Source organism: Plodia interpunctella, chromosome 18 (genome assembly GCF_027563975.2).
Source record: "Plodia interpunctella isolate USDA-ARS_2022_Savannah chromosome 18, ilPloInte3.2, whole genome shotgun sequence".
Classification (NCBI taxonomy): Eukaryota; Metazoa; Arthropoda; class Insecta; order Lepidoptera; family Pyralidae; genus Plodia; species Plodia interpunctella.
The window spans coordinates 7596602-7622454 of NC_071311.1; the positions used below are offsets into that span (position 1 = coordinate 7596602).

The 25853-nt window shown below is 37.8% G+C and overlaps 1 protein-coding gene across 3 annotated transcripts in view; it reads left to right on the plus strand.

Annotated features, from left to right (window-relative positions):
* Nucleotides 1–25853, plus strand: part of Nckx30C — a 71049-nt gene that overhangs the window by 38725 nt on the left and 6471 nt on the right. For all 3 annotated transcript variants that reach the window (XM_053758581.2, XM_053758582.2, XM_053758583.2), the window contains 4 exons: nucleotides 14147–14343; nucleotides 18024–18162; nucleotides 18738–18853; nucleotides 19641–19777. In XM_053758581.2, coding sequence (XP_053614556.1) covers nucleotides 14147–14343; nucleotides 18024–18162; nucleotides 18738–18853; nucleotides 19641–19777 — 589 coding nt within the window. The remainder of the gene's footprint in view (nucleotides 1–14146; nucleotides 14344–18023; nucleotides 18163–18737; nucleotides 18854–19640; nucleotides 19778–25853) is intronic.

A 25853-nucleotide genomic window follows, 5' to 3' on the forward strand; every position in this document is an offset into this window, starting at 1 on the left:
CAAATATAAATAGGCAAAATGTTTTATCATCGCACCGCATGTGCACATTTGTAGTAGTTTTCACTTTTATCATTTTTTTTAGTTAGTCGTCTTTTTACACCTATTATAATATACCAATAATATTTATAAATTCAGTAATTATTTATCCCGGATAATTACATTTCATTATTGTTTTGTTGTTCTTAAATTGACTAATGATGACAAACAAAATTTTACAAACTTTCATTCAATCTCATTTTTATTTACAATAATACTAAAACTCGATCATCCAACACCGGAGCAGATCAGTCAAGTCCCACTTGTCTCGACAACTTTGTCAGACACACGCATGACACACTGGCCAACGCTGTCAGTTGTCAAGTATGACACGTTGGCCAACCAACGGCCGACGTGGCTGTCACGCCATTGCATTGTCAGGCACGCCAAGTACGCCAGTACTGCTTGACACGTCTAGATGATAGGTAAGTTGAATGTGCAAATCTATATTGTGATTCTTTCACTGATTTGAAGATTATTATTCATACTACGCTGCACTTATCACTATATTGTTGCTTTCTTATATTAACTCTTAATTTTAAAAATTATTCTCTTTTTAAATTTAGTAGGTACGTAAGTGAGAATTTATTTTTCTTTTCAATGTCAGATTCCTTTATCGCATGCGCAGTGTCTTGTTCCTTTTTCAAATCTTGTAGCTCTACGACATTCCTGTCACGTAAAAGAATAAATTAAAAACGAAGATTTCAAGACTCAGATATCAAATACAGAATACAAATATATTTTTTTATATTTTTCCAACAAACTGGCTCGACAGTGCTCATCTGTTTTGGACAGTTCAATTTTTCGGAAACATTGTAAATACAATACGATGAGTCGAGTACATAATGTATTTCGAAGCTTTAAATACTTATTAATAGAGTTTTCTTTATCACTGCACAAATTTTTGTTACGAATGAAACTAAATTTGTATCCAAAGAAATCTATGATAAAAATATTTTGGCTGATCTGATCAGACTTAATGGAAAGGTGAAATTTTTAAATCTTCTTTCACTTTATAATTTCTTTTGAACATTGTTGTATTCCATACACTAAAAATATTGTAAAAATTTGTAGTAATTAAAAAAATACTTTGTATGAAAAACATTTGTAATCATCTGCATCTGTGAGTGTATGTAAAACAACCATTGAGACATGATTCCATCATGATATACAACATGAGCCATATTATTTAGTGAGCTTAATTTCAACACAGACATAGCCATGTTGTTTAGTGAGCTAAATTTTGTGGTTTAAAACAGACTTACTTGGAGAAACACAGTCCGTTTTGAACCAGATAAGTATAAGTTACGTAAGTTAGTTATTACAAGTTATTACATTAATACATAAATTATAATATGCTTACATAACATTTTTGATGTAACTAAAAGTGTCAGTAATTAATTTTGTTCACTGTATTATTTTACATCAAATATGTAATAATAATTGTTTCATTCATTAATTTTATTCTGCGAAATGTTAAGTGAATACAAAATATAGAAATATTCTTATATATTAAATAAAGTAGTGATTAATATAAAAAATAACAATAAGAGTTTAAATAATATTAATAGAATCAATAGTCTGTATAATTGATTTTGTACTCAAATTAATTGTTAACTATACGATTACACTCGTCATCATCATATGGAGTGTCATTGTTAACACTAGCGTCAGATTTTATTCAAGTCGCCTAAATGCATCTGACATGACTTTACGACTACTTTACCGCCATCTAGTGGCAGGCAGTCGCATACACACTAGTGAACTAAACTGTCCACCAGTGTGCAGGTTTCCTCACGTTGTTTTCCTTCACCGGTAGCAAGTGGTGGTCTATGAAAACTACTATATTTGAGTCAGATTGGTATACAAACTCATATGGCACGAACTAGATACGAACCTGAGACCTTTCGATCCACAGGCTCTCAACCATTACACCACAATCGCTTCTATTAGACTTATATCCTTGTATTCTTGGTCCCTCTCTGTTTATTCTATTATTAGGCCAAGTTATAACCCTAGTGCCAGCTACACACTATCATCGAACTCAGAAATGTCGACGCGAATGCACAAAAATTACGTAGTTTGTATTGAGATCTTTTATTTACCACAATGAAAAGCCAGCAATGTATGCCGAATCCACCAAGGTTTGGTGAACTGTTCAAGGATGATATGCCGGCATAGAATGCACAATGAAGAGAATCAAGAAGAAGAAAGATCAAGAGGCGACAAGATGAGAAGTATCCCCGGGTATTAGTAATATACTGTACTAAATTTTTCCATAATGAGGTACAATTTATTACTTTCGCCCGTGGATGCTACGTCATCGATGGAACAAAATGTGTACTGATGATTTTATTTAGAACAGCTTTTTCCCGAATCTTCACCCCCCATTAAAGTCGTTTGGCCCTAGCCTATGCTTTAACGGGAGTCTTTAACTATATACTCGTACATACCAGATTTCAGTTCAGCGGTTTAGCCGTGAAAGTGAACAGACAGGCAGACAGAAGCGGCAAAGGACTTTTATAATATAATGTAAGGAGGAATACGGATATTATGATTTATAAGGAAGGCTTAGTTGTTTAAATTAATATGCTTTTTAGCCTAAACGAGCAGTTAGTATAATAATATACGACGATTAGGAAGAGTCAGATTTAAGATAAAGGTATAATGTTTTATGTACAGTCAACAGCAAATCAATGGGCAATAGCGGCGACGTTTGTAATTCATTGCAAACTATCCGCTATTACCGCGCCATAGAGTCTCATGCAGGCAACGTGATGTGCCGTTGACTGTACATGAATACTAAAATTCTTCATCTATTTTAGCATAAATTATCAAAGTCATATTTTAGCTAAGAAATAAAAGTAATTGATACATATGTCATATTGGTTGTTCCGTACCGGAATATGTATTTTAGATTCTTTTTTTTTGTTTTTTTTGCCTAATATATATTCTATGTACTATTTTCAATCAACACAACTAAATATAAATAATTGGTGAGTTGATCTCGGGCTTCCGGGTCAACTACCGGATATGCAAAGCAATCCGCCATTGGTTCTGCGCCTGGACCCCCGCGCGCGCCCTCTACCACCGCGCGTTTTGGGAAACCTCAGTACAAGTGTTAGATCGGCACGCGACTCTTGAGTAGCGGCGTTGCACGCCCCTCTAAAATACCTATAAGTGATAATCGTAATATCCTACCAATTATCGTGTCTGGCCATCCGACTCGAGTATAAATGCAACCCAGTGCCTGTGGATTTGTGCGCTCATGGTAGAAGATCGAAGGCGCCTTAGCATACCCTCACCACGCGGAGCCCGAGGAGCGCGAAGCTGTACGGTGTTTGCCAGGTAAGCCCGGAGGCTTCTCACCATAAATTTGGTTCTTACGAGCCGGATTTGTATTTATTTTCAAGTTGTGTTGGTTAGATTCCATCTAGATTTCTATATTTTTCCCGTTTTCCAATATGGCGGAACAAGATTTGTTTGAAAGAGAAATTATTTTAGACGAATTAAAACAAACATTAGAGTTCTTCCCTGTTAATGAACAAAATTTCAGGGCAAGAGTGAAGGATATAATTCCTATACAAAGGAGATTCCTCAAAATTCAGTCCAAAATAGAAAAAAGTTTGATAAATTCCGAGAAATTCAATAAGGACGAACAGTTGAGAATTCGTAGTAATTTCAATGAATTGTATTACGCTATTTTAGGAAATATCAATTCTTTAAAGCAAAGTGATGATGAAGCCAGGCGCGCGAATCGATCGTTCATCAATACATCGATGTCTAACGCCAGTAGTCAGCCAAAACTCCCCAAGTTGCCGCTACCGTCTTTCTCGGGCGAAACAACGGATTGGCCGTCATTTTGCGATTTGTTTAAATCTCTAGTCCACAACAATGATTCCTACACGGATGCGGAGAAGTTTCGATACCTACTTCTTACTTTAAAACAAGAACCGTTTAATCTCATCAAATCCATACCTATTACCGATGAGAATTATCGCATTGCGTGGAATGCTCTCGTTTCTCGATACGAAAATAAACGAGCAATTGCATCAAAACATCTCGATCGAATATTAGATATGGAAACTTGTGCGGATAATTATGCAAGTCTTCGTAATTTTTTAAATGTTTTTCAAGAAAATACTAAAGCTTTAGAAATGATGCAATTTCCCGTCGAGGAATGGAATTTTTTATTATTAAATATTTTGTTGCGTAAAATACCGAGTCCTATTCGTAAACGTTTCGAGTTATCTTTAACAAAGCCATGCGATATACCTTCTGTGTCAAGATTAATTAATTTTCTCGAACGAGAACTCTCGGCAGTGGGAATGGTAGATGTCAATAGTAATAGTAACGCCCCATTTAAGAAAAAATTCAATTCGGTTTCGAAACAGCAACCACGTGAACCACGTAGTGGAGCGCCATCTACCGGCAACTCCACTAGCCACGGCGATGCCTACGCCCGCCGAGCGTTGGTAGCTAATGTCAAGTCGAACAACACAGGCAATTCACAGCCTTCGGCTAACGGCAATAAGGTGAAAAATTGTTTGTATTGCAACGCTCCACACGTCATAACAAAATGTTCGGATTTTTTGAACTTATCGCCACGCGATAGATACTCATTTATAAAAAATAAAGACATTTGTTCGAATTGTTTATTTTCGGGTCATGAAATAGGTCAATGCAAATCGAACTTCGTTTGTCGAACATGTTTTAAACGCCACCATAGTTTAATTCATTTCACAAAAGTGGATAGTAATGTTGTCTCACTCTCTCCCGTTGCGCAGGAGACGGTTACTCCTCCTCACTCAATTTCTAGTGCGGACCAGTCTTGTGCTATGTTGTCGGCCGTCGACCACTCGACACCTAGGTTGTGTGCGTTATCCAATGGGCCCGCAGTGCGTGTAAATACCGTTCTACTATCAACCGCACGCGTCGATGTATGGGTGGACATGCAAAAGCGTGCTACCATTCGATGCATGATCGATACCGGCAGTCAAGCGTCGTTTATTACGGAGGCATGCGTGCAGCGCTTAGGATTAGAACGTCATAATGTAAACATACCGGTGTTTGGGATAGGGACAGACCGTCCAGTACAACCTAAGGGAAGTGTTTCGTTGTGTTTGACCCCTGTCAATGCCGAACAACCCTCCATACCGGTACAAGCATTAATTTTACCGAAATTAATTTCAAATATGCCCAGTGTAAAATTACCCTACAGTGGTTGGACACATATTAACAATTTAAAATTAGCTGATCCGACCTTTCACACACCGCAACCGGTTGAGATGCTAATAGGAGCGGATATACTATCCCACATACTACTAGGCAATGTAATAAGCGGTTCGCCGGGCACTCCGATAGCTATAAACAGTATCTTCGGTTACCTATTACTAGGACAACTCACTTGCGAGTCTACCACCCCATCCCCCATTCAAGCCTGCGCTAGTTCATTCTACAATGACGGCGATTTAAAAAGGTTTTGGGAACTTGAGTCATTATCTGAAGAAAAAACTCTCACGCCCGATGAACGTTTATGCGAATCCTTTTATGAAGCCACACACACTCGTGACGTGACCGGACGTTATGTGGTTTATCTCCCTTTCAAACCTGATTCCCAACCTCTTGGGGAATCTAGGGATATCGCTCTTGCTCGTTTTCATAAATTAGAAAATCGACTTGAACGCAACCCTAAGCTGAAGACGGACTATCATGATTGCTTACAAGAATACCTTGATCTTAAGCATATGGAGCCCGTCGAAACCAAGCCAGTTCCAAGTAAGGTGTACTATATTCCTCATCACTGCGTGGTGAAGGAGTCCAGTGAAACCACACGTACTCGAGTAGTCTTCGACGCTGGTTGTAAGTCCGCGAGTGGAATTTCACTTAATGAAAAATTATTTACCGGTCCTAAGTTACACCAGGACATTGTTGATATAATTTTAAAATTTCGTACACATCGCATCGCCTTTACGGCTGATATAAAACAAATGTACCGTAATATACTAGTTCACGAGGCCGACAGAGATTTTCAACGTATCCTATGGCGCAAATCCCCCGACGAGCCCATAAAGGAATATAGGCTATGTACTGTCACCTTTGGGGTAAATGCATCACCTTATTTAGCTCTTCGCACAATTAAACAGCTGGCTCATGACGAAGCCTCGCGTTTCCCTCACGCATCTGCGGTGCTGTTGGATCAAGTCTTCGTTGATGACGTTATTTCAGGCGCTGACAACGACGACCAAGCTTTGGCACTTCAGAAGGAACTTATCTCCATTTGCGCCACCGCTGGGTTCCAGTTACGTAAATGGCATAGCAACTGCGCAGCGATACTGACTGCAGTACAAACGCCAGTAACTTATGGTGAGCGGCAAAACAGCGTTCCTTTCGCTCCCATGGAAAGAGATACTCAAGCTAAGGTTTTAGGATTGCAGTGGGACCCTCCCTCTGACCAATTCACATTTAGCATTCAATGCGATTCAAATAAAATCACAAAGCGAACAATACTTTCTCAAATTGCCAAGATTTACGACCCGATGGGTTGGCTGTCACCTGTAACTGTATTTGCAAAGTATTTGATGCAGTTACTTTGGCTTTCCGGCGTTGGATGGGATGACCGCCCCCCGGTCGATATCGTAAATGCTTGGGTTGCTTTCATACAGGAGTTGCCACTCTTATCCCGCGTTTCTATACCTCGACATGTCTTTTTCGAAACATGTAATATGCAGCTTCACGGTTTTTCCGATGCTTCCGAACGTGCGTATGCTGCATGCGTTTATCTCCGTCTTACAGACAATAATGGAGTAAGTACCGTTCATCTTCTGATTGCGAAAACACGAGTTACGCCTATTTCGCCGCGGTTATCAATTCCGCGTTTAGAACTTATGGCGGCATTACTCTTATCCCGTTTGTTAGATAAAACCATCCGGGTTTATAACATAAACATGTCAAATGTACACGCGTGGTCGGATTCGTCGATTGTATTGGCTTGGTTACGTTCTCCACCCTATGAATGGAAAATATTTGTTTCTAATCGCACGAGTGACATACTTACCTTAGTTCCTAGTTCGCACTGGAGGCACGTTCCATCGGCTCATAATCCAGCTGATGCTCCATCACGTGGTATGCTACCGTCAACATTCTTAGAAAATGAGATGTGGTTTCATGGTCCCTCATGGCTGCGACAGGATCCTAGAACCTGGCCGACGCAAAGGGAAATTCCCCCTACAAATGAAGAAAAGCGTAACCTACCCTTAGCTTCAGCTGCCACTAGTTCATCATACGTCGAAGATAATGACATATTCTACAAGTTTTCAACTTTATCTAAATTAGTGCGTGTCACTGCGTACATATTTCGCTTCTATGACATTTTAAAGGCCAAAGTCAACAAGAAAAGTATTTTATTTGCACAGTATATTTCAGTTCCAGAATATACTCATGCCTTAAACCGATTAATTTACATCGTTCAACAGTCCACATTTCAAGATGATATTAAAAATATTTCTCAAGGGAAAGCTCCATCTAATCAGCTGAAGCGACTCAATCCCTTTGTAGATGATAATAATTTTTTGCGTGTCGGTGGACGCCTACATAAATCGCTTCTTTCATATGAATCGAAACATCAATTAATCTTACCGAAAAAACATAGCTTCACGCTCTTAATAATTGACAACGCTCATATTTTAAATTTGCATGCTGGACCTCAAACAGTTCAATACTTCCTCTTACAAAAATATTGGATTTTATCTAGTCGTGACATTATTCGTAAACGCATTCACCGATGCCTTCGTTGTTTTCGCTTACGTCCGGAACATCCACAGCCCATGATGGCACCCTTGCCCGCTTCGCGCTTGAGACCTGAGCGTCCATTTTTGAAAACAGCTGTGGACTATGCAGGCCCGTTCTACGTTCGCGCCAATAAGGTCCGCAATGCCAAAGTCATTAAATGTTACGTTTCAATCTTTGTATGTATGTCAGTTAAGGCAATACATCTCGAAGTTGTATCGGAATTGTCTACCGAAGCCTTCTTAGCGGCCTTACGCCGATTTACTTCGCGCCGTGGTCTATGTTCAGATATTTATTCAGATTGTGGAAAAAATTTCGTGGGATGCAATAATCAATTGAAGGACTTATATCAATTTCTACGTAATGATTCAGTTCAGCATGTATTGCAATCCAATACGTTACAACAAGGGGTGACATGGCATTTCCAACCTCCTTACGCAAGCCACTTCGGCGGTCTGTTCGAGGCGGGTGTGAAAAGTTTTAAACACCATCTTTTTCGTGTGTTAGGTACCCAAGTACAAACGTATGACGAAATGCATACTTTACTATGTCAAATCGAGGCTGTCCTCAATTCGCGACCTCTGTGTGTGTTAAGTGCCGATCCTGCGGATCCCTTGCCCTTAACACCCGCTCATTTCTTGATCGGTGCTCCTGTTACGGCCCTACCGGATATTCCCTTGACGGATATTCCCCCAGCACGTCTGCCCCGTTGGCGCTGGGTCCAACAGTGCTTTCAGCATTTTTGGAAAAGATGGAGTAGTGAATACTTGCATGAACTCCAACAACGGAGTAAGTGGTATCGAAATCACGGTACTCCTATTCGTGAGGGAACCATTGTTGTGGTCCGCGATGATAACCTTCCTCCACTTCAGTGGAAGCTGGCTCGTGTGCATGCGCTTCATCCCGGCTCTGACAATATCACCCGCGTAGTTACCCTACAGGCAGGAAAAACATTTTTTAAGAGAGCGGTAGTCAAAATCTGCCCTCTTCCTTTTGAATAATTTAAATTATTTTTCAATTAAGAGTTGTTCTACGAATGCTCAACTGTAGTTTTCAAGAAAACAGAAAACTATTCTAATTTCCTATAATTTAATATCCTAGATAAGTTAAGAAGTTCATTACTTACATAATCGTTAAAAGAATTACATTCTTTTAAGGTGAGCGGCATGTTCCGTACCGGAATATGTATTTTAGATTCTTTTTTTTTGTTTTTTTTGCCTAATATATATTCTATGTACTATTTTCAATCAACACAACTAAATATAAATAATTGGTGAGTTGATCTCGGGCTTCCGGGTCAACTACCGGATATGCAAAGCAATCCGCCATTGGTTCTGCGCCTGGACCCCCGCGCGCGCCCTCTACCACCGCGCGTTTTGGGAAACCTCAGTACAAGTGTTAGATCGGCACGCGACTCTTGAGTAGCGGCGTTGCACGCCCCTCTAAAATACCTATAAGTGATAATCGTAATATCCTACCAATTATCGTGTCTGGCCATCCGACTCGAGTATAAATGCAACCCAGTGCCTGTGGATTTGTGCGCTCATGGTAGAAGATCGAAGGCGCCTTAGCATACCCTCACCACGCGGAGCCCGAGGAGCGCGAAGCTGTACGGTGTTTGCCAGGTAAGCCCGGAGGCTTCTCACCATTGGTAAATAAATTTACGAGTATATTTAAAAAATGGTAAGCCCTTCTGGCATAATAGGGACCAACACTGTTTGAATGAGTTTCTTTCGGCATTTCTTCTCAGCCAGTGGTCGTTCCGAAATGCTAGTAGTTTGTAGCTTTGGTAAACATCATTTAATTTAGAATATTACGTGAAAAAGTGCCTGTGAAGGCCTAATTTCTGAATAAATGATTTGATTTTGATTTTGGTGCTAGTGTGCTGCGACATAGCGCCTTAATGTAACACGTAAGCTTATTTTCCTTACGAATTCCGAACTATTTGGTCGATACCAAGTGCAAATCCGACGTTTCGACCCTGCCTTGACCTCAAGCTTATTTATACATCGATTTATAACTCATAACTTGCTTTAGCCGGTGTCCTAGGTGAGCGACAAATACAGCAAGGCAACGCGACGCGATGCTTTAAGAATAATTTATGATAATAATTTCCTTTAAACACTAGGTTTTTAAAGAAGAGTCTATCACTTCTCAAAAAAGTCGGCAACGCATCGGGTTGCCGACGTCCATGGACCCTACGATGTTTGCTTACCAAGCAACCTGCATGCTCGTTTTCCCACTGCACTAAATAAAATTATTACGGTTTGTCCTCTATGGACGTTAACGCCTGTATTCTGTATAGTCTCATATAGAAAAAAACTTATACGTTCATAAATTTCATATTTTTGTGTTGCAAAATCGCAACTGAAATTAGTACAACCAGTTGTGTCTTGATTGTGGCCTATATTGTTGTCTGGCACTTGCAGTACCGCGTCGTGGTGCAGTATTCAGTCGCTCAGCTGGGACGCCACCGGCTTACTCAAAAACTGTAGGTGTAAATGCGTTTTATTTATCTTGGACAATCTGTAGAAAAATAGACTATTTCTATGAACATAGACATATCCGTCCATATAGAACAACTCATAAACAATCATTATCGTTTGTTAATCACATTTCATATTAAAATAATATGTTGCGGTATTTGTCGTTCAGCTAGGACGCCGCCGGTTTACTCAAAAACAGTAGGCGGAAATGTGTTTTCTTTATCCTGGACGATCTGAAAATATTGCATAGTTAAATGGTCATTCCCAATTTTTTGACAGTGATTGATGTTTTAATGAGTAAATTATTCTTTGTTTAATTACGTTAATCTTTTGACCTATTAGTTAAAACTACTAAAACTGTTATGTAACAATTGCGTTACTATTAGAATTACTCATAATTTTCGTTGCCGTACCAGCAGCAATCCGGTGAAGGAAAACATCGTGAGGAAACCTGCACACTGGTTGATTATTATTAACTTGTGTGTGAAATGGAGAAGGCAATGGCAAACCACTCCATTAATAATGCTTTTGAAGAAAGTTTTTGTGTGTGTTTCATTCCAAGTAATGACCACGACCCTCAGCCATGAGGAATACGACTATGAAGACCAGAAGCAAAAGCGGTACTCCTGGAGTTTGCAATATCACTGACATTAACCCTTAACGCGCGAGTCCGACTCGTACTTACTCTTATGGTCGTATTCCTCAAGGTGGTCATTAAGTGGAATGAAACACAAACAACGATTCTCTTCTCCATTTCACACACTATGTCACACGTCTACTTCTTCGATTTTTATATGACGTCAAAGCACGCCGTTTACGATCAAGCAGTGTGGTGGCTTGAATAGCTCATTGTGCGACTTTCCTTTATACCAATTATATTTAGATGTATGTCCGTAAGTTTTTTTTAAGTGCCATGGCTCCGTCGTTCGCCAAAACGATGATTTTGCCAACGTCAAGGTTGAGATTGACATGTTATATAGCATATCAATATTGAAACACGGTTCAGTGTGTAACCTAAAATATAAGTGTACCTATTTAAATATATTATATATGCATACGGATATAGGGGAGAGTAAATAAAATTTATAAGTAGATATTATTATTTTGTATAAATTTTGCCAATATAATTATAAAAGGGAGTTCCATATTTCGGCACGAGTTGACAGATGTCAATGCCAATATATTTAGACGAATGTAGATCCGTGACATTGTATATTTCCGCACGGGTCAACTGTGGGTCAGATGATGTCTAAATCCGCGCGGGGCCCTTCTAAATCTATGATCTAAATGCGGATTCCTCTCACCTTTCCTATAAATAGCGATGAATGAACGAGTTGATTTGATAAATTAACTTATTAAATGCTTTTTTGTTTAAATTACGATATTACGAGCCAAGCCTCCTTGACCAGAATGCTCAGTCGTGCCCTATAGGTTTTGAGATTAACGTACGTAACAAACGTACGTTGACGTACATCGAAACTTCAATTTCTGCTTTGTTCCGAGTTGATCCGTCGACGGACGGCAACGAGACGGAGCGCAACATAATAATGGGGCATGGCTCTAAATGATAAGCTCGCGTTTTAATGTCATAGTGAAAATTTATCTATTTTGCACTTTTTGAATCGACAATAAATATATTTAATCCGTTAGCTACAAATTTGTCAAAATTTAATTTAAATGTAACCAAGTATATGTATCTAAATACACACAAAAGGCATAGAGAAATAGCCGCATAAAAACTTCACTGTAACATTTTCTCGAAAGGCATGAAATAAATTGGGTACAGATAATTTCGTTTCTATTGTAATTATTTAGACACTTTCACCCTTTTAAATAAAAACGTTATCCTCTGATTAGCCTCGCGGAATTCTTTGTATTGTCTCATTCTTTCAATGTCAAATACCTACTAAAAGGGGAGAGGGACAAAACAAAGAAAAACTACTTTACGCCTAATCAGAGAATTACATTTTTAACAATAAAGCGGTTTGTGCACACATATGAATACCCACAGACATTAAAAGTCTATGTCATTACCTCACTATTATTTAGTTTTTACCCTAAAGGTTGACTGGTAGATAATGTTTTAGTATTAAGTCCGCTTTTTGAACCTATTTCGTAAACAAAACTTTAAGTAAATAAATACAGTAACGTGTAGTACACTTAAACACAACACGATAGAATACTTTTAAAATAAATTCATTCAGTTTTCAACAATACATACGTACATACATCAGTACGGAACGGACAGACACACGTCCAAAGTTTCAGAAGTGGGTCTGCGCACTGAGCAACTGGACTCAGTTTGACCCATATTTTTGTTGCTAAGCGTCGGTTGCACCAGTCAACTTTGGCGTTTACATTAACCGGCGCGCCGCCGTCGTTTAGACAAAATAGCGTAATACTGCGCAGGTTACAAGTTAACGTCAAAGTTGATCTGTGCAACCCAGTCTAACTGTGATGAGTTCTAGATACAGTGTGCTATCTCGTTCAATTGTTTGTTCGTGTATGAATTTTGCCCGCCTGAGCCAATTTCAAATTGTTTCTGAGCCGTGCAAGCGGGAAGTTAAAAAGTTTCATGGCATTACAATACTCGTATGAAGATGGTTTTTTGAAGTGAAAAATTCTTTAGCGGAGTTGTGCACTTTTTGTAATGGGTAAAAAATGTTTAACTTGCGTCAGGACACGTGACCCTGATCGAAAGAAATTCGTAAGACGTCCAAAGTGTATTCAATATTCAAGTTTTCACTTCTGCCGGCACTCCCAGAGCAACACGTTTTTTTTTTCTACCGTCTCTGGTTATGAACTTACAGCTTCATACACGGTCTAAAGGTATGTAATTTGCTGACGCTGGTGTTAGATTTTATTCAAGTCGCCTAAAGGCATCTGACATGATTAAACCTTCAGTTCGCGCGCGCCCCGATCGGACTGCGATCATATTGTTGTTAACTTGTCTTTATTTTCTCCAGTTACCTATTACAATGAAATAAATATAAATTTTTTTCGTAATACATGCTATGGAATTATATGCTTATGTAATCATACTCAAATTACCTAACTGAACCTACTGCCGACTGTCAAAACTCGAACGAAGGAGAAGCGCAACAAGCTTCACCGCAGCCTTTTCTCCAAAGAGGTCAATTTACAAATATGGTTCTTAGTTAAATATATTTATTTAATCTTCGAAATATATGTTTGGAATAAATTATTTTTTTAAAGTTAAATCACATGGCCAGTATTTTTCCATAATAAAACTTATAAATTATGGCGATCCAAGCCATGACACTATCTCCCTGTAAGCTTGCCAATATCCCGAAACTTGACATTTGGCGTCAAAGTGAGCCCCAAGTGTGTCTTGGCACGCTGTTATCTGTGCTTCCAACGGAAGTGTTTGGATAAGAATGATATTTCGAAATATTTCTTAAAATATAAACATGTATGTACCTTTTGAAAGTTAAAATCTTCCTTGAACATCTCGTTTACAAACTTTTATTTAAGTAGTTTCACCTGTCCCGATGTATGCTTGTCTGTCTGTAATCAAATCTTGCAATTTAGATTTTCTCCTATTTCCAGTTGTCCTGCAGAGTTGAAATTTCCAACTTCGCGATAAATGGAAAAAGTTTTGACTCAATTATTGCCTGAAACGGTTACCGATTTTACGAGCGTAAACGAAGCCGTGTTTTGATATAGCAAAGTAGTAACAGGTAAACCCCATTAATATCTAGGTAAGTATATATCAAAACCAGCTCCTAAGAGTTTTCCTACTCGTTCGTATACACCAAAAAAGTTTTAACACAATGTTTACGACCAAATTCACCAATAATACCCACAATCCCCAGGCAAAGTGGACGAGAAAGCAACTCAGCTGCATGCGATAGCGTCCTTGAAGGTGCTCCTCGAAGCCACGAAGCCCAACGCAGGCGGCGCGGGCGCAGCGGCAGCGAGGCACTCCGCTGCGGCCACGCAGGACAAAGAGACGCCACTCGACCTCCCGAACGGAGGTCTGGCGGACGTCCAATTAGATGCTATAGAAGAGGTAAGACATGCAAGATTAACCTATCAATTCCCGCGCGGCCCGATCTGACGCGATACTATATTGTTCAATTGTTTTTATTATCTCCAGTATCGAAGGGTTAAGCGCCTGTTTTACTACTTTCTAAAATTCGAAATATATATCATTACAGCTAGAAAAGAACAGCCTATATCTTGCTATTCGTAAAAGCATGCAAAAATTAAAATACAAGTCAAAAAGTAAATTAAATTTGTCAAATTGCAATGTTAACTGAATTAAATTTATAATATTTTTTCCAATGTCATTATTAAAATGTATTTATTGTCATTTAAAAATTCTTTATAAAATATAGGTAATAAAGGTATTTAAAAATAGCAAAGCTGTGAACAATAAACCGAGAATTATTTATGAATTATTTATAGAGGTATTTCGTATTGTTTGTTGCAAATGACAAATTAATACTTACACGAATCTTGGGAACAAAGCCACGTGTCCTGAACACCAAGAGCGGGTTTCACCAGTTAACTTTGTCTTTAACATGCGTGCTGCCTCCTTTTAGACAAAATGGCGTACTTTGCGTTGTTCCCAGGTTAAAATTAACGTCAAAGTTGATGATGGTACAATGCAGCCTTAACGATCAGTCTAGACTTTACGCCATAATTGATTCGTCAATAACACAAGTTCTTGGCAATTTTTGTTTAACAAAAGATTAATGCCTTGGACATTGTCCAAAAACCCTTTATTGGAGCGAGAGTGGTTGGGTTCGAGTGCCGTGACCTTACTTCGATAGAAGTCCCTTTGTGTGAAGAAGTGGAATAATACTCAAAATTGAACTATTTTTAGCCGAAGGCTCGAAGCGATTTGCCTTCGGTTCATGGCTAAATATAAACAGCTGCATATCACGAATAGAACATTAGAGTAGTAGCTACAGTTCTACTAATATTATAAATGCGAAAGTTTATGAGGTTCTGTGTACGTATGTTTGTTACTCTTTCACGATGAAACGAAAACAAATTAAACGAAAACGAAATTAAATAGACCGATTGTTGTGAAATTCAGTACACGGATAGAATATAACATGGAATATAACACATAGGGTACTTTTTATCTCGAAATTCCCACGTGAGCGAAGCTCTGGGGCGAAAATGAAACCATTTTTCTTCATTAGGTAGACTAAAAGTAGACGTAGGTTTACCTACCTTTTTATTATCACGTACGGTCATCCCTGATGACAACAAACCAGCATTTCATAGGTTTACCCCTTCTTACAAGACCAGGCGGAAGTGGCATAGTAGGACTTGGTTTGCCGGTTTGATCAAGACGGTATAATTATTGACGACCTCGGTGGCGCAGTGGTAAAGTTCTTGCCACTGAACCGAGAGGTCCCGGGTTCGAGCCCCGGTCGGGTCATGATGGAAAATGATCTTTTTCTGATTGTCCCGGGTCTTGGATGTTTATCTATATATGTATTTGTTATAAAATATAGTATCGTTGAGTTAGTATCCCATAACACAAGTCTCGAACTTACTTTGGGGCTAGCTCAATCTGTGTGATTTGTCCTAATATATTTATTTATATTATTTATATCTATTGCTACAAAATTATTCTCACGGCACTGCCTAACTAAACAACATTTAAGTCAACATTTCTAGCAACAAACTTAGTTCCTAAGTCTTGGTAATACGCTGCAAGTTGCATCCTTGAAGCAAGCCACCATGTAGTTCTGAAACATAACAACACACTCCACCCGTTGGCTGGTGGCAAGATCAATGGCTTTCTTGCGGAGTAACATATGTAGGAGTACGTAGTTCTTATACCGCGTTCGATTTGTATACTAGCTGCGCCCCGGAGTTTCGCTCACGCGGGAATTTCGAGATACAAGTTACCTTATGTGTTATTCCAGGTTATATTCTACTCGTGTACCAAATTTTGTAACAATCCGTTTAGTAGATTTTACGTGAAAGTGTAACAAACATACACACATACATCTCACAAACTTTTAATGTTACAAATGTAACATTAATAGGATGCAGCAGGTTATTACTTTTTATTAGCCTGTAGATTAAGCCCCACTGCTGGGAAAAATCTTTCTTATTTTTCCACTAGTGTTAAAGTTTATATAGTAGAGTATATAGATGTTATTACTAAAATTAGGTAGTGTTTCTCTTTTTCCGTCAATTTTTATCTGGTATCTTATACTCGTAACTTTGATTTACAATATATTTTAACTTTTGATCCATCACTTATATGTAGATTGTGCTTCATTTTGAAAAATAAAGCACAATCTGCATATCAAAAGTCGTTGAGAAATCAACTAAAATAATACAAAGGCTAAAGTGGAAAGTTTTTTTTTTCGACACATCAGTTAGATATCATTCTACGAGTAGAACCTTCGAATTCCAAATGATTTTATCTCCTACTAGATCCGTACAATACCAAAACAAAAACTAAGACTTAAAACTGTGTTAGTATGTTTACTAATTACGAAATACCCTATTCGTTTGTCCCATTTATAAAAGTATTATTTCATGGATAAAATTAGTCCGATTCGATTTGTACACGAGCTTACCCTTATACAACATTTGTCAGTTCCATCGATCCCGAACTGTCAACTCCCGTGGGACTCGTGAAAAATGCTGCCAGGCTGGACGGGACCCGCTCAGGCATGCATGTTTTATTATGGATATGAGTCAGCTGGGAACGGAAAGTGTTTCCTGATTGCTTACCATCACAAATGGTATATTGGGTTATGAATCTTCAGGATGAAATATACGATGGTACACCGACCGAGGTGTGGTACTATTCCATATTTTAACCTGATGGCCTAACTAAATAAATCTATACTATTATTATAAAGAGTTAAGCGTTTGTGAGTTTGTACGTTTGAGTCGGGTAATCCGAAACTACCGAACCGATTTCAAAAATTCTTTCACCATTAGAAAGGTACATTATCCAAGATTGCTATAGCGTTCCCGGGCAGCATCTAGTATACGTATAAAGATAAAGAGAAACATATTGATTGAGTTATCTCTAGAGCGTGTTCGAGATTTGTTTTATGGGTTATTAACTTCTTATATAAAAAAAGTAAATATCTTTCATAGATCAAAAACCCACATCAATGTAAAAATAATAATTTTCCAGGGCAATCCCTGCACAGGAATCGAAACCAAGACTTACGTAACAATACAGCATGCTAATTTAATCCATCATTCAATATCAAATGCTTGTCGAAAGGCTAATGTGATTTACTTATCTGTGAATTCTTCGCCATTGATAGAAAGAAGCAGGTCGCATTTCCTGCAGCAACCTGGTGCGTGCTAAAAGAGTGATTTGGGACGTTGTGTTTGTTGAAGGCAAGAAATTATTTTCTTGTATTTTACGAGTTACGATTTATCATAATTTTAATGACTTATTTGACGTGAATATGTTTTTTGAGTCAAATTGGTACACAAACTCTCACCGCTTTATTAATGAAAATTTAGTTCTATGATTAGTCTTGGAGTAGTTTTCCTTTGTGTTGTCCCTCTCTCTCTTTTCAGTATTTGATATTGAAAGAAAAAGAAAGAACTATTCCGCTTCCGAGGCTAATGAGAGGATAACGTTTTTATTAATCGATTCGAATCTGGAACCCTCCGATCGCATGCGTACTTTATTACCATTGCACCACCATCGCTTCAAAGAAATAAAGCTATGTAATCTTTCAGATTGGAGACCTGGAGGAGGACACGACCCCCTTGGACATGTCGTGGCCCTCTGGGTTCCGCAAGCGGCTGACCTATCTGTTGGTTGCGCCCATAGTCTTCCCCTTATGGATTACCCTCCCGGACACTAGGACTCCGAGAGGTATTTCATGTTGTACTAGTGTTATGCGTGTCTCGCAAATAACTTATTATTGTCAATATCTCGGGTTCTAAGCTACGTATCGCGATGAAAACTATAGCAGATTTTACGTTAGACTATGCCCTAAACAGCCGTGAAAACCACATCAAATTCCATCCAGTAGATGCTTTCAACATTTCAATTATTTATAATGAAGAGCTATTTCAATTGTTCACCAAAAAGTTTTGCCAATACCAAATATTGAGCCAATTTAAAATGCAAACACTGCGCTTCGCTTTGTTCCTTCGTGTTCATTTTTTACACAATTAAAATAATAAAAGTTATTAAACAGAAATTTATTGCGAAAATAAAATAGATTTTTGTCAAATCCTGTATCTAAATTAATTAGCTATGATAGATTATCATAATAACATGTTTATTTATCTAACCATGTCCTTCGCATATGCGCGCGTTCTCGCTTTTCGTGTCATCGAATTGCCAAGGCTAACCGCCTCGTTCGTTCACGGCAGGATATGGAGTGGTGCTATTCTAGGGCGGAACCACACGCCGTTTTTCAAACTATATCTCTTTTTTTCCAGGGAAGAATCTGTTCCCAGTAACGTTTATAGGATCAATAGTTTGGATAGCGTTTTTCTCCTACCTAATGGTGTGGTGGGCAAATGTGGCGGGAGCAACCGCGCAGGTACCTCCTGAGGTAGGTACACAACTTTACACTATAATCTGTGTCTACACTGTCCGTCTATAAAGAGTAGAAAATAAATAAGAGCTCTGTGTGCTCTTGGCCAGCAACACTGGCAGATTAACAACGAATCTTGTACATTCAAGTTGATATTTTTTTTAAAAAAATTTAGTTCTTTTAAAAATTTCTTTTCTAACGTTTTGTAGACAGACTTGTTATATAATATATTGAACGACAGATATTAAAAGCTCACATATCTTTTTTTATTTTCCAGACGTTTTGGACCTTGTTACAGTGTCCGTGCTCACTATGTCGTTTAATATATAATTATGCAACGCGAAAGTTTAAAAGTAGACTTGTGATAGTAATACAAATATATCTACTGCCATCTGGTGTCCAGTAGTCGCATACACACCAGTGAACTAAGCAGATTCACAATGTTTTCCTTCAACGGAAGCATGTACTTTTCATAGGCCACCTTTTACCTTAAATTAGAGATTGTTCAAATTCAAATTCAAAATTCTTTATTCAATTTAGGATGATATACATCACTTATTGACGTCAAAAAATACTCTAAACTAAGTCTACTGCCGGCTTCCAAAGCGCAGGTGAAGAAGAAGCGGCGCAACAAACTTCACCGCAGCCTTTTCTCCAAGGACTTATATATTTTATTATTGTATTCTAAGACCACCGTCTATAAAAATGACTTAGATTAGTGTTTTAATGTGAAGAAATTGTTTCGATCATGGACTAACCACTATACCATCATGCTTCACCTACTTAATCTAATCCTTGAATTCAGGTGATGGGCCTGACACTCCTAGCTGCGGGCACGTCGGTGCCCGACCTGATCACGTCGGTGATTGTCGCGAGGAAGGGCTTCGGAGACATGGCTGTGTCCAGCTCAGTGGGCAGCAACATTTTTGATGTTACTGTTGGGTGAGGCGCTTTGTTTTTTCTACGAAATTGCTTTTTTATGTCTGCTCTTACTCTCGTTCTCGCGTTTATTGAGCTATCGTGTAAAGTTGGTCATTTATAAGCGACCCCAGTCAACGGTTCACTTGCTGTCAAACCCTAACTGTTATCATATAGAACCACTACGAAGCTAACGACAAAGCAGTAACGGCTGTGTATTCCTGTACGTGAGAAGATATAGTAAATAAATTATAAAATGTTAATTAAGCTTCTCACGTCCAGACATACGTGCAGCCACGGTTTTTTAAATTGTTTATTTTGTTAGTATATAAGCTGTTATTTATTTTAAATACCTAAATGTTCATATTCCTTAGTCTACATCTATCACTCGTACGTCGCAACACAATAAAAATTGCCACGTACATACTGCTCTCACATTATATAAAAAACCAAAACGACCCGAAAAGAAGATGTGATCCCATGCTTCGCAGCCTCACAGCTCCGAATATGGCCGGGTAATATTCGTGGATGTGAGGCCGAGAAGTTCGTAGTCTGAGCAAAACATACAGCTTAAAATTTTGAATATTTGGTCATGATATTACGACCGGCTACCAGCCTGACATCAATACATGATACTCATACAATAACTGAACAATTCGGGAAACTATCCAAGTAATCACTACAGTAGTAGTATAAAACAAAGTCGGCCTTCGCGTTTGTTTCTAATCTTTGTTCTTTTAATAGAACAACGGATACAACGGATTTTATGTCTAACAGTTTTCTCTGTCTGTGTTTTAGGGACAAATCAAATCACTGTATTTCCCAAAGTTTCATAATCTTCGAACCTAATCTATATAATAAGAATTAACAAATAAGAAATACCTACTATTTAAAACAATCTTACTGAACATAATCCGAATAAGTATAAACATTTCTTAAGACCATTATTACTGAAGGATAATACAAAATTCTTAAATGTAAAGCATAAAACCATCCCTTACATATAATTCTGGAGATAAAAATGCTTTAAATCCACTGCCTTGGGCGATAGCAGGGATTTGCCTCCAACTGGCATTTTTTGCTAGATTCTGATAAGAATTCCGTAGAAAACTGATCGTAAAGTAGGGAAAGTGCAAAAGTTAAGCTTCTTCGATATGAAAATATTGGAATCCAATAACAAGGACTAGATTTACCTAGTTCTTAGGTGTGAAATGTCTGCAAAATTTAATTTATCCCAAAAAAAATTGCCAATTCTGTTCTCTGCTTTTACTTTTAATAATAAATATAGTACAAGTACAATAATTTTTTTAACGAAACCTTCTTGCAGTTTGTCGATACGTCGACCTTAACTGCTTAACTAGTAGTAGTTTAACTGGAGTATATAGAGACTAGTATCTAATATGGCTGTAGTTATATATTATTCTAGGTATTTTGTTTATTGTGTGTTACTCAATACTTTAGAGTGTAAGATGACAGTTCCTTGTTACAATTCAAAATTTCTTTATTTCGGATAACAAAATCCATTTGTTAGTAAATGATACCTCGTTCGTACAAATGAAACAATGAGGTTATGTGTAACGTGTGTATCTAACTGTATACATACTGTATAGCGCTCGTGAGAGTGAAATCTAAATAGCAATCGACTAATCAAGACTTCAATTCTGCCTTTTAAATATTTTTTGTGATTACTTAAATAAATAAAGTCTCCTTCAATTTATCTGGTTTTGCCTAATTAGTTCCCTGAAACAGCTTTACTTCTATACAGTTGTTCTGTGTTGTGTAAATGACTGTGCCTCCAAGTTGCACGTTCTCTGGACCCGCGCCAAAGATGCTGAGCTGTTAACTCTTTAAATAATTTTATATTAACGCGAAACTTTTCAAATTTTAACTAGACACTAGTTTTGCTCTGTTGTAAAAATGTAGTGCTGGCTTGCGCAACTTACTTAGATTCATATAAAAGGAACATAGGTACTATGTCTCCACAAAATAAAATTAATAATTATTATATTAAATCAGTACTTACCTATTACAGTGTGAAATAATATGGAAAATAAACTTTTCACCTCAATTTGATTCCCGAAATGCCATAAACTACACGTGAAAGGAAATAAAACATAAAAACAAGTCAAAAGCCACAATCTGCGGGTCGCCAGCCAACTCATTACTACGTACTGTAATTAAAAAGCCGTTTGGGAGAAACAGAACTCAGTCCACATTACCCAGCGTCCTGACTGTACGACGGAGCACTGTGCACGTGATGCGACGCTATGCTCGCGTAATGACATGTGACGGCTAAAATGCGAACGTTTTAACCAGAGCAGCTTTGTTACTGGTCACGAGATATGTGCTGGGTGGTTTTCGGCTTTTCGCGGTGGGATTTATAAAGATGAACAAATGTCACTTTGACATTTTTTTGTGGTTTGTCAGCTATGGCTATGATATAACATTCTGTTGCGTACGCCAGGCTTGCATGCTTTATTATTTGTGGTTGTATTCATATTAATTTATTTGCCAACTGTTATTTTCATATTGGACACACGTCCCGATATATTCTCTCGAGAGCCAAGCCTAAAACTAGGACACGTTTGATATTGTTGAATCGCGCCACGTTGCCACATTCCTAGTTTAGTTAAGACACCGGGCTATGTATGTAGTATGTAGCTATACGATCAGGATGTTCCAACTTGCATTGCAACATTTTCTAAAATCTTTAAAATACGTTTTTTTTTTTAATTGCTTTCATTGAATACGTATACAGCTTTACTTGTACGACTACGTGAAGAAAATTATCCATTAATAACGCTAAATTTTCAGACATAAGTAATTGACATCGAAGACTAATAGTTGTGAAATATTGATTACACTAATTGGTGCACTATGCGCTCATGCATATTACAATAATCCAAACTAAACGTATACTCCAAATTTAAGCTCAATTGGTTCAGATGTCTGCTTCGAAATTAAATTGCTATATTCCACTCGAATATTCGAAGACAGCTAAAACATCGCGAGACCCAAAGGCTAGCAGGACTAGTGTTGGACGATATTTGCAAATTGTGACAGGTTGCTAACCGAGTCTACGGGGGAAATCTGCAGTTTAATATACAGCCATTCTATTGGGTGACTTTTACAATCTGCGCGAGAGGAGAAACAATTGGCTCATTCCATGTTTTTCATTCCCTCTCAGCATGAAAGCAATTTTATATCCAAATAAGTTAAACACTAAATCCGACTCCGAAGTTGTTATCTTCTAGATAAAAGCTGACGGTATTCAAACGGATGAACACACATTTTGCAAACATAGCTAAGAACAATGCCGATTAAATTAACCTTCAAATAAAATAAAACTAGACCAAAATCGGTTCAGCCCTATGGCTACTACGATACCACGGACAGACATACATATATATATATATACATAGAAATTCCCGACTTCTGTCGTCAGGATTATGAATGAAAAAATCAGTGCCTTTATATTTACCCAGCTTAGTATCAAAAATTGATTAATCTGGCCGCAAGTCTATCAAGACGGAAAGAACCTTTATTAAAAGTGACCTTGAGCCTCAATGCTTCCCCTTGACCTTCAAACCCCTTATAGTTCGACCTTAATAACTTGCATCTATATTACTTAATGATTTCATTGATTATTTATGATTTTGTCGGCAACAAATTCTTGTAGTTGGAGGCGTGTAGTTCCTTTTCTATGGAAAATAGATTGGTCCTTTTAAGGTGGATCTGGATTATCTGGCATGGTTATGTGTCTCTTAGTCGCCAATCACATCAGACAGATTTATCTATCAGATGTCAATATGATATTTTATCAGCAAAGCAAGTAGTGAAACATACTTTAAGAAATATTCTTGCTATAGAAACTAGATATAATATTTCAGTGGAGACATTAAATTCTTAATTGTGCAAAAAAAATGGGAGAAAAGTGTCAATATACGCCGATAGTTCCAAATATTGACAGGTAAAGTATATATAAGGTATACCTAGCAATTATATTCATTGTAAACAAAAGCTTATAAATCAAGACATAAGGTTCAAATTACCACAGCAAACCAAAACCACATACTAGACATGACTCAAACAAAAGCACAAAATAAATCCTTTTCGTGGATGGGATGTGTGATTTTTACAGTCAATAAAGACCTTTATGGTTAAGAGCATACGGTTGAAACTTCAATGACATGTAAAGCAAGTATCAGGGTTTAAAATGCTGGCAGTAAACAATTGGCGATCGCCCAGGGCTCCATACAGCGAGATCATAAATTCTAGGAATCAAGTCGAACAATGCGTTACGTGCTACGGTGCTACGAAATTTCGTAGCTTCGTAGCACTTTGTAGCTTATTGTGGAGGATTTTGTGCACACCTGCAAGCACAAAGAGACTTTAGGTAGGCAGCTGATCATAAATTCAGATTTGTTGTTAAATTCAGATTGATCAAAATTGCCCAAAATTTTGTTAAGAGTGTACCGAGCGCACACTGTTGGCGCCACCCATCATATTTTTATCAATTTCTTTTAAACAAAAGTACATTTTAAAAATCTGGCTCGGACTAATTATGCTTCCCTAGATGAATATCACATTAAAAAGTATTGTAGTTTTATATTGGACACAGTTGTCACAATCTACTGAACGGAAAACGGTGGCCACTAGAGTCCATTTAATAAATTGTGACTTCATATTGTACAATAGAAAACTACTCGTATAATTAAGTCCTTTAAATAGCGTAGCATAATTATTCCAAGCTAGATTTTTAAAATTTGCTTTTATCTAATGGATGGTGGCGCCAGTGTGCGCTTGGTACAACCCTTAAGCTCAAATCATATTCCAAATATGTAGGTTACTTGAAAATCCGCTGAAATGCGATAGAATTCCGCGAATAAATTTTATCTATATAGATGGCGGCTCTCAACCTTTCGATGAGCTACGAGCAGTTTTTAACTAGTGATGGAACAATGTCAGGCTAAATTTATTCAGGTTTGACTTGTGGGAGTCCACAAGGGGACTCCCTAGGTGACATAAATATCTCGATATTGTCTGATTTTCCGAGGTTTTTTCCCGCCTTTTTCTTATCTTTTACTAACCCTTGCACGGTCTTTGGCATTCTTAGTTGACAGACCATAGACACGCCTACCTTAAGTCAGCACTTGAGTTTCCGCCTTCGGCCAGGACCAGGCAGAAGCGGCATAATATCTATACATTATCCGTTTTTTTTTTACTTTTTATGAACTTTTTCACTACAGTTAGACTTTTACCAATACTCTAGTTTTGGGTCTCACGATGCCCGTCACTGTTTTGTAACACAATTGGGTGCATGGTGCGATCGATACATACGTTGATAAATAAAACCAACTCTCGTCCGACGTGATAAAGTTGAAATTCGTTGGAATGAGAGGATTTCGACAAGTACACTTACGTCGTTTTTCGTGTAAGCCTTTTGTTTTGCATCGTCGAGTCTGCGGTACAGACAGGCTTTTGTACGTTTTTTACATGGCTTTGCAATTTGTTGCGAACTAGCTTTTACCCAGCTTTCGTCTTTTGTATTTTTTAATTCTTCTTTAAGCTATATTAAATGTTGCAAATGGATCCTAATCATATATCCTAATGTTTTTCGTTCTCGAAAATATCAAATATTTGTCAAGCTACACTGATGTCTTCTCAATTCGTAAAATACATAGGTACTTTAAGTTCGGGTTTATATTTATATGTTGTACCTATTTATAATAAACTAGCAATATTTTCTTATTAATTTTGATGCATGACAATCTTAAAAATCGCCGTTAAAAAATAGCTAAAATAAAATGACAAACTAACATTACTAGTTTACTTAGTTTTATTCTTAGAAAAAAATGTGGTTTGCTTGAATATAGGCCGTGCGATAAGTAGTTTGAAAGATCCATTACGAGTGATTTCATGCAAAGATTACCGGCTGATGTTAAAATAGAAGTTAACTAATTTGAATTTAACGCGTTCTTGCGTGTGACGAACGTTGCCACAGCACGAAGCAGCGTAGAAGGGCAGCGGCCAACGGTTCTGTTATTGAGTATTGGAACTGAGGTTGACTATGGTTTGGGAAGCCCGCCTGTAAACCAAA